The 10790-nt window shown below is 42.7% G+C and overlaps 1 protein-coding gene across 5 annotated transcripts in view; it reads right to left on the minus strand.

Annotated features, from left to right (window-relative positions):
• atp2b3a (ATPase plasma membrane Ca2+ transporting 3a) overlaps positions 1-8873 on the minus strand; it is a 36268-nt gene extending 27395 nt beyond the window's left edge. For 2 of the 5 annotated variants that reach the window (XM_058389228.1, XM_058389226.1), the window contains exons 1-4: positions 8466-8873; positions 6666-7151; positions 1271-1468; positions 44-301 (exon numbers count right to left, since the gene is read on the minus strand). In XM_058389228.1, coding sequence (XP_058245211.1) covers positions 44-301; positions 1271-1468; positions 6666-6873 — 664 coding nt within the window. In that variant the 5' untranslated portion in view covers positions 6874-7151; positions 8466-8873. The remainder of the gene's footprint in view (positions 1-43; positions 302-1270; positions 1469-6665; positions 7152-8465) is intronic. The other 3 variants (XM_058389230.1, XM_058389225.1, XM_058389227.1) reach the window with 2 other exon arrangements.
• Between the last annotated feature and the right edge of the window lie 1917 nt (positions 8874-10790).

The raw sequence follows: 10790 nt of genomic DNA on the forward strand, positions 1-10790 counted from the left end.
TAGCATTAAGTGTGAGACAAAGGGAAAGGCGTTCACTTCGGACCGTATTTGACTTGGGCCACGTCTCCGACCACCATCTCAGCGACGGGGATCTGGACGACGACGCCGTTGCGGACGACGCTGAAGCGCTGCTCCTGCTCAATGCGGCTCTGGAGGCCGCGGAACTGCTTCTCTTTACTCCAGTCATTAAAGGCGGTGACCAACACCACACACAGCACGGAGAGGAGGATCGCTGCTCCCTCTATCCATCCGGCCTCCGCCTCGCCTTCATCTTCCACTCCACCCACCACACTAACACAAGCTGAGGGAGAGAGGGAGACAGAGAGAGAGAGAGACAGGGAGAGATAGAGACACATCCAGAGAGAGGGAGAGAGAGAGAGAGACAGACAGAGAAAGAGAAAGAAAGAGAGAGAGAGACAGACAGACAGGCAGAGAGAGAGAGAGAGACAGACAGAAAGACAGACAGATTATCTGTAAATTCAGTTTGTTACGTGACATTACAGTGTTACAAGGCGTTATAACTATTCACATTTACAGATTAAATCTTGTTTGTTCGAACTGCATTAACTACATTTTCGTACACAGGTCCTGCATGAATATTCATCATTCTCAAAGTTCACTTTATTTTATTTTCTTGTTCCTCTTCTGCCTGTGATGACCCGAGTGTGTGTGATTACAGCGCCCAGGCTGCTGATCCGCTCAGATTTACACACCAAACAGCGGAGTGTGTGATCCGTCAGCGGGATTTACCGTCAGATCAGAGAGGAAAACAAACACAAAGAAATAAACAACAACATGTTCTGTAGCCATGGGGTCCGGGTCCGGGGTCCGATGCATTTCTACAATCATAACCAGGTTTATTATTATAATATGTAAAAACAACCCAGGGGATGAGGCAGGGGACAATCACACAAACACGCGCACACACACACACACACACACACACACAAACACACACACACACACATACACACACAAACACAAACACACACACACACACACAATTATTATTATTATTATAAAAATAAAAATAATAATAAACTATAGAGATAGATCATAAAATAATGTAAAAAAAAATAAAATAAATTAGTAAATAAATAAATAAAATAATAATAACAATAATAATAATACTCCACTGTTCTGTCCTGTAGATGATGAACACACTCAGTACTCGAGTGTGCTGATATGCGGTGTATGAAATCATCCTAACCGTTACAGAAAGTGTGAATCAGGCGAATGAACATGATTCCAGAAGGCGGAGCTGGATTACCTTCGCTGTCCCCGTCCGGCGGTTGATAGAAGGACAGGCCGAGCGAGATGATGGCGGCGATCTCCAGGATGATGAGCGTGACATCCTGCAGCGCCTCCCACACTAACTGCAGAAACGTCTTCGGCTTCTTCGGAGGGATGAAGTTCTGCCCAAATACCTGCCGTCGTCGCTCCAGGTCAGCAGGAATGTCCCATAAACCTGTGTGTGTGTGGGTGTGTGTGTGTGTGTGTGTGTGTGTGGTGAGAGCGAATCGTGGGACAATTAATAAATAATAGAGATGAATGTGATGCTTTAGTAACTGTACATAATAAATACATTCATTATAATAAAAATATATACAGAGAGAGGGGGGGGGCTGAGGGAGAGAGAGAGAGAGAGAGACAGGGAGAGAGAGAGAGATATAGAGCGAGAGACAGAGAGTGTGAGCGAGGGGGGTGACTGAGGGAGAGAGAGAGAGAGAGAGAGAGAGAGAGAGAGACTGAGGGAGAGAGAGATATAGAGCAAGAGACAGAGAGAGTGGGGGGGCTGAGGGAGAGAGAGAGACAGAGGGGGGGACTGAGGGAGCGAGAGAGAGGGAGAGAGAGAGAGACTGAGGCAGGGAGAGAGAGAGAGAGAGAGAGAGAGAGAAGGGGGGGTACAGATGGTTGTCAGTGTGAGTTCCTTTCACCAAAGCCGACCTCCTGCCCTCAGCAGCCTCTCATCCTCTTTTCATTAATTCATCCCTCTTTTTCTGGCCACTCCTCTTTCATCCCTCTCTCCCTTTCATCCTTTCTCTCACTCATCACCTTCTCATCTCTCTCTCTCTCTCTCTCTCCCCTTAAATAGCTCTAACCTTCTCCTCCTCTCTCGGTACAGATGGGGGATATAAATCTTCACAAACTGAGAGCTGTTTCTTTTCTGTTCCAGATCACTTCACTAACATCAATCATTACAAATAAATAAACATAATATATATATATATATATATAACAGGTATATAAAATAATCTCACCATATGAAAAATATAAAACAGATGAATCCCTTCAAATTAATTGGAGAAACAAAACCTTAAAGGGATAAGACCAGGCTGTATATAATATATTATAATAATATTTTATAGACTTCTGTAATTAAATTAAATTTTATTTAAAATTAAAAATAAACAAACTTTTTATTTTTTGAATCATTTTGAATTATGTTAAGACCATATAATAAATGGTGTAAGAGTTCTATCTCTGGGTTTAACTGGACGCCGGTGTCTGATATTCAGCATGTTAACTGCTTTGTACAGAATAAAGGTCTAATCTCCCCTATTGAAGCACGTGTGATCAGACGGAACTCCGGAGGATTTGATCTAAAATGGATCATAAGCTTTTTTTCACCGGTGTGTGGAGTCGTGCAGCTCGAGTGCACGCTGTCAGTACGGCGAGAAAGAAAAAAGTGTGTGTGTGTGTGTGTGGTGAGAGAGAATCATGGGGCAATTAATAAATAATAGAGATGAATGTGATGCTTTAGTAACTGTACATAATAAATACATTGATTATAATAAAAATATATACAGAGAGAGGGAGAGAGAGAGACAGCGAGAGAGAGAGAGAGAGAAAACAGGAACGTGAACGGGGAAAACCGTATACTCTGGAAGTCATTCACTCAAATTATTTTATATATAATAATGGTTTAATTTAATAATTTGATGAATTAATTAGTAAAATAAATTAATAAAACACAAAAGGATGTTTTGTAAAATGGGAAAGGGAATTTTGGGAATATCTTCCTGAGCCACATGTTTAGAGCTAAAATGTTTTGTGATTATTTGGAACTTACATTACATTTATTATTAATAATATTCATGGTTATGAATTTTATTCATATTCGGATGCTAAGCAACATAACCAGTATGTACTGGTTTTATTGTTTTAATTGTATGACAGTTAATCAAAGGTGTGTGTGTGTGTGTGTGTGTGTGTGTGTGTGTGTGTGTCCAGGACATCAACAGCTTGAAGGAGTTCAGCCAATCAGATGTAAGATTTCCAGAACTAGAGATTATAAATATGAAAAGGCTTCCAGAGGGAATTTTTTCTCCAGATTCCGCCCAAGAGCTGTGATGTGGACGCAAGCGAGACTGACCACAGAGTTAAATAAGCTTTAAATAAAGGTCCAGAAAGCGTAGTGCCTGAAGGTGAAGCGTGGGCCTCGCTCTGCAGGGGGATATTATGGGATGTTCAGATAAAAACATGGAGTTCAGCTCCACTCTGCTCAACCAAACGCTCTGGACATTCAGCCATGTTTAAACGCTTTAACCTCAAGATGTTTCCCTATCTGCCCTCCAGATCATGCATCACAACTATGAGATGGGACAAGACAAGATGAAATGAGATGAGAAGAGAACAGAGGAGATAAGATGAGATGAAATGAGATGAGCCGAGGGGAAGCTAGATTAGATGAGATGGGACGAGATGAAACGTAAAGAGAGGAGATGAGATGAGAGGAGAGGAGAAGAGAAGAGAAGAGAAGAGAAGAGAAGAGAAGAGAAGAGAAGAGAAGAGAAGAGAAGAGAAGAGAGGAGCAGACAGGAGAGGAAGGGGGAGGAGATGAGAGGAGAGGAGAGGAGAGGAGAAGAAACAAGACCAGATCAGACCAGATGAGAGGAGATAAAATGTGAGAAGAGGATATGAGATGAGAAAAGACGAGGAAAGATGAGATGAGATGAGATGAGCCGAGGGGAAGCTAGATTAGATGAGATGGGACGAGATGAAACGTAAAGAGAGGAGATGAGATGAGAGGAGAGGAGAGGAGAGGAGAAGAGAAGAGAAGAGAAGAGAAGAGAAGAGAAGAGAAGAGAAGAGAAGAGAAGAGAGGAGCAGACAGGAGAGGAAGGGGGAGGAGATGAGAGGAGAGGAGAGGAGAAGAAACAAGACCAGATCAGACCAGATGAGAGGAGATAAAATGTGAGAAGAGGATATGAGATGAGAAAAGACGAGGAAAGATGAGATGAGATGAGATGAGATGAGATGAGATGAGATGAGATGAGATGATCAGCAGGCAGAGTGAGAGGCGTCGCGTTAGTGGAACTGTGCTGTTTTTAGCTCCTCTGATGTCGATCAATCTGGATTTCCTGGATATCAACTCTTCCTCCAACAAATCTCCCTGATTCACAAGATCATCTTTCATCCTTTCAGTCGAGCCACTGGAAAAATCAATAAGCCTCTTTTTTTTCCCTCCCTTCATTGCTTCAAAGCCGGCGTCAGATCACAGGATCCTCGCTGTGGAGATTCTCAGGAAACTTTGCAGTGAAGATCAGAAACATCTCGCTTTATAGAAGCTTTATTTACATCCAACAACAAAGTAAATAAATTCCTCACTTCCTGCCTGAACTTTCCCGGCAGGGACGTTTCCCAGAAATGTGATATTTCACAGAAATCTGCTGAAAATCTGCAGAATAAAACTTATACTTTTATTTATTTATTTTTTAAATCCAAAAACAAATCCGATTATCAAATAAATTTTTTGGTTATCAAATGAATTTAGCAGGTCTAATTTTCTATAGAACAAATAGTGGCAATTTTTCAACCAATCAGAGATCAGAATTAAATCATGTGACAAATTTTACTATTGACGATTCAAAATAAATAAATAAATAAAAATAAATAAATAAATAAATAAAATAAACTTCTGTTCAGTTATTAACCAGAAACACTAAAGACTTCCGTCTGTTAGGTGTGTATTTACGTCTTAAGACAAAAAAAACACACACATCACCTTGCGAGTTAGCCTAGCTCGCTACTCAAGTCATGCATGCTAGCAATGTCAATACTGACAACTGCGCAAAAACTGCTAGCATCTGCTCCTGTTTGTATTTAAGAGAGATATTTATACATGCTATATTTTAGCATTGGCTACATACAGTGATGTCTATAGCAAGATATCTTTTTGTTTTTATGAAGCTAATCACTCTGTAAGAAGATGTTGCTTTAGCGGGCGGTGTGTAAGTGCCTTTCTTCAGCGCTGCTACTGTACAATAGGTGACTGAAAGGTAGATCATTCACCTGCAGTTTCCATGGTAATAACAGGCCGTGCCCCAAATGATCCTCTGTTCCTCTACTCAGGCGCTTAGGAATGAGTTTTTAAATATGTTTATCTCCAATCTCCTATCTGGATTTAGTAGCGTTCCTGTTTAATGCACAACTATAAGATACTCAGCAGAGCGGAAAACAGTAAATAAGCCAAATATTAGTAGGAGTGAGGAAGTACTGGACACACACACACACACCGGTGAATCTGAGATGTGTGTTTTCTATAAAAACCTAAAACAATAGACATAAGGGCAAAAGACTGGAGTTCCATGTCGAGCGCTCTGAGAGAACCGTATCTCTGAGGAGAAATTCCTGTCTTGTAGTTAAGGTTGATTAAAAACCTTTGGCCTGTAGTGTGACGCTATGAAAATATAAGGAACACACACTGTACACACACTGCACGTTGACCAGAAGCACATTCCACATAACACTAGTTCACTAGATTGTGAAGGAGCCAAAAGGACAGTCACCCTTCATTAATGTCAGTCCAGTACACTGTGCTCTGATTGGCTGGGAGCAGCGGGGAAATTAACCCGTAGCACATAGCAGCGCAGTCCTGATATACACCAGAGACGTGCTGCTGCTGCTGCTGAAGCTCTGTTACTTTCAGCCATGATCCCCTAATGGTGTCCTCTAGAGACCCATCAGTTCCAGCTAGAACCCCCCAGCTCCAGCTAGAACACCTCCAGCTCCAGACTTCATTTCAGACAGAGCTCACGTATTTCCAGTTATAACCCAATAACTGGCAGTCAAAACCCTAAAGGTCCAAATAAAGCTCCCTGCATCCAGCCAGAGAACTTACTCCAGGCAAATCCCCATAATTCCAGCTTCTGCTCACCTCGATCCAGCCAGAAGCCCCTTGGTTCTAGCCAAAGCCCAATAAACATCATCTAAAAACTCTCATTTAAAAAAAAAAATCTAACTCCAGCCATAAACCCCAAAGCACATCTATTTCTAGCTAGATCTCAACCGCCCAGCTAAGTTCCAGCCAGAGAAACTCTAGTTCCAGCCAAAACCATTAAGATAAGATAAAGCTTTATTCGTCCCTCAGTGGGGAAATTTCCAGCCAGAACCTACTATGTTCCTGAAATAAGCCCTGTGTACCAGACAGAGAACCTCCAGTTTCAGCCATAAGGCACTATGGTTCCAAAAGAGAACCTCTACCTCCAGCCCAAACCCCCTAATTTCAAGAGCTCAATTAGTTCTAGAGCCAGGCACAGACTCCTTCTTCCCAGCCAAACACCCAGAAGAACCACACAGATCTCAGATGAGTATGAACCTTAAACCCCTACTTCCACTTCTGTCCATTCTTTTCATTGGAAATGACTGTGGTGTGAACTCACCGTCTGTCGGTGATGTTTTCAGTCTGTGACAGAGTCCTTCAGTGTCCCCGTAGCTCTCCTGTATTTTCTGGAGGGCTTCTGCACCTCGAACCTCCATAAGGCTCCTCAGTTCCTCCAGAGAAACTCCAAAATCACCCTCATGCCCTCCGCTGTCGGTCCTCTGCTTCTTAGGGTGAAACGCCACAGCGCTATTCACGGATTCTCCCATGATGCCGTCCGGTCCGAGGGGACGCTGTGTAGCCGTCTAGACTGATCTACTTCTCCTGAGGCAAGTCTGCAAAGTTCTGTCTGTGGCTCTACATGCTGAGAGAAAAGCTGTGCGATCGTCCTGGTTTGCTAACTCTAAGGAACGTTAAAGCGTAGCTCCATTCAAAAAGAATTCCTATTTTAAAACTAGTTCAGAATGAGAAGTGGTAGTCATTGCTCCGCTCTGTTTCCCTGCAGGTTACTGAGGAGAAGGAAAGAGACGCAGCAGCAGCGTGAAGCCTGAAGGAAGAGAAATAAAGTCAGGAAGATGATTCCTGAGATAAACAGCAACCTGAACGGAACACACTGTCATGCTGAATCTTCTTTTTTTCCAAAAAAATAACTATATAAATAAATTGAAATTCTCAGAATTGACACCAATAAGGCTGCAGAAATGATCTGAAATAATAAAACTTTACATCCTTTACATCATTTTATTCATAAATATTTACATTTAATGTTGTGGACCATCTCTCAGCCGGTTCTCTTTCTGGAAAACGTAAAGTTCTAGCTTCACCTCTGTAGAAAGCTCTGACACTGGAGACTCCTTCCATACATGATACATAAACATGATCAAGAAATGAATCAAAGCCAATCAGAATCCAGAATTCAATAATATCCTGTGATAATGGTGCAGTTATTATTTCCTTTTTTTAATGCATGTCTGTATTTCAGATGAACTGGTCAGCTCTCACCGAAATCCCTGGACAAACAGCGCGGTGTGGGTTTTTTTTCTTTTTCTTTTCTTTTTCTTTTTTTGCATCGCTGCGCCAGTCCGCCTGCCCTGCACCGCGCGTGCGCCAGCGCATGCGCGGTGCCTGCCGAAGACAGGACGGGAGGGAGCGCAGTGCCAAAATGAAGCTGAACATTGACTTAAACTGCTCGGGTTTTTTTTCTCGGTAACCTTCAGAAATGCGCCAGTTCACCTTGATGCCAGCGCGCGCACCGAGAGAAAAGGCGTGATTTTTTTTACATTTTATTTCGACCCCGAACTTTAATGTAAACAGGAGATTTCATTAGAGACGATTCTTTAGAGACGTATCATTCAAACGAACCTCACATAGAAACTATTTATTATTATTATTATTATTATTATTATTATTATTATTATTATTATTATTATGACACACAGGACTGAAAGTTGGTTTATTTCAGTAGCTGATGATTTTTCACATTAAAAGACAAGACAGTGAATCACAACCACAATTAGTGCATCACTATCATCTGCTCATCACCTGGGATATTACTGCTGATTTATATTAATTATCATTATTATCATGATTGTAATTATCATTATTGCTAGGAATATTATAGTTATTATGATTATTATTGTGTGCACTTGTTGCCTGTGGTATTTTTTTTCTCTCTCTCCTTTTTCTTTCCACTTCACTTCTTCATTAGAAATGCTTCACTTTTTCCCCTCGCGTCTCTGCAACAGCTCAATGAATCAAAAAGAAAGAAACGAATCATGAATTACACAAAGCCTAATTAAATAGTCTTGTTAAAGTGAATACATGAGCGCGCGCAATGTGTGTGTGTGTGTGTGTTACTCACCGGACAGGCCATTCGCTCCAAGGACATTTCACACACCGTTTCATAAACACGTAGAATGACATTAAAAAAAACAAACCCCGAAATGAGAATAATTTGGGAGAAAAATTAAATAAATAAATAATACAACAAAAAAAACTACCGCAGCCTTGTCGCGATCAGACTGCGCGCGCGCGACCTCCGTGCGGTGTTACAGCAGCTCACGCGCGCACGGAGAGCGGAACCGGCGGGGAGAGGCGGAACCGGAGCGCGAGGAGGTTTCGCAAGACGAACGTGCCCGCGTGCGCAGCCGAACTCTCTCCGGTTTTGGGTTTATCGGTAAGAACGTGCAGATTCTGCAGCTGAGCATCACGGGAGGGAGAGAGAGAGAGAGAGAGAGAGAGCATATACCGGAAGGCGCGAGACACCAATCAGGATGATGAGGATGATGAGGATGATGGTGGTGGTGACGACTGCATCCAAGCCCGAGGGAAGGGAGGGGAGATGAAACCATCTCTCTCTCTCTCTCTCTCTCTCTCTATCTATCTATCTCTGTCTCTCACTCTCTCTATCTCCTCCCCCCCTTCAGGTTCTCCATCTAATAGAGGCTCTAAAGGTTCTATGTTGTGAGTAGAACCCGTTTAGGTATTCTAGCTTTCCGAAGAGGAACCCTTGTTCTTCGCTTCTCTGTTTTGTTTTTTGTTTTTTTTACAATAAGATCCACATGTAAGCTTTTTTTCTCCCTCTGTTCCCGTGACCTCAGAAGCTCCGAGCTCATGAGTCATGATGCAGTGCTGATGTTTCTCCATAGCGACCTTCAGCTTCTCCCTCTCATGCAGACCTTACAGATTTTGTTTAGAACATATTCTCAAAGGAGTTCCACACAGACCTCAGAGATATGTCAGAGCTACAGAACTCTTTTTGGAACTCTACCTACCCACAGAACCCCTGAGGAACACTTTTTTTTCATCTGTTGCTCTCCTTCACACCATCCATCAGCAGAAATGGGCCACAGCTCAGCAGATATTATACGACCTTCTCCGTTTTCTAGAAAATCCCAGAGAACCGTTCTCTCTGGTGCTTTCAACAACCTCGTAAACCAACCAAATATTTTTTTTTTTACAAACATTTCTGCCTCCTTTACCTTATCCCTCTACAGAAAGATCTCCCCAGGTAGAGCCACCGCTGTGCAGATGTTGTGGTGGTGTTCTTCACATACATTTTTGATATTATGATACAATTTTGATGTTTCCTGATATGGACCTTCAGCTTCTCCTACCAAAGCTCAAAAGTTCTACCTAGAACCCAAGCATATATAGACAATATCCTTCCAGATGTTTCAAGAATTCCTTTAGTTCCCTTTAGGAACTTTTCCTATCTAAAAAAAACCCACCCATGATGGTGACATTACCGGGGCTGTAATAGACAAGAACAATATTTTTTCTAAAATAATAAATAGTGTTTATGCTAGAAATTATGCCAGATGTCATAAGAACCTCTGTGGAACATCTGTCTCTGTCACAGAGAACCCCAGAGGAACTTTTGTCTCTCACACAGAGAACCCCAGAGGAACTTTTTTCTCTCACACAGAGAACCCCAGAGGAACTTTTGTCTCTCACACAGAGAACCCCAGAGGAACATCCTCCACACAGAGAACCATAGAGGAACATCTATCTCCCACTCAGAGAACCCCAGAGGAACATCTGTCTCCAACACAGAGCACCCTAGAGGAATGTCCTCAACACAGAGAACCCTAGAGGAACATCTGTCTCCCACACAGAGAACCCCAGAGGAACATCTGTCTCCCACACAGAGAACTCCAGAGGAACATCTGTCTCCCACACAGAGAACCCCAGAGGAACATTTGTCTCTCACAAAGAGAACCCCAGAGGAACATCTGTCTCCCACACAGAGAACCCTAGAGGAACATCTGTCTCCCACACAGAGAACCCTAGAGGAACATCTGTCTTTCACACAGAGAACCCTAGAGGAACATCTGTTGCCCACACAGAGAACCCTAGAGAAACATCTGTCTCCCACACAGAGAACCCCAGAGGAACATCTGTCTTTCACACAGAGAACCCTAGAGGAACGTCCTCCACACAGAGAACCCTAAAGGAACATCTGTCTCCCACACAGAGAACCCTAGAGGAACATCTGTCTCCCACACAGAGAACCCTAAAGGAACATCTGTCTCCCACACAGAGAACCCTAGAGGAACATCTGTTGCCCACACAGAGAACCCTAGAGAAACATCTGTCTCCCACACAGAGAACCCCAGAGGAACATCTGTCTCTCACACAGAGAACTCCAGAGGAATGTCTGTCTCCCACACAGAGAACCTCAGAG

The sequence above is a fragment of the Hemibagrus wyckioides genome, linkage group LG05 (assembly GCF_019097595.1).
Source record: "Hemibagrus wyckioides isolate EC202008001 linkage group LG05, SWU_Hwy_1.0, whole genome shotgun sequence".
NCBI lineage: Eukaryota > Metazoa > Chordata > Actinopteri > Siluriformes > Bagridae > Hemibagrus > Hemibagrus wyckioides.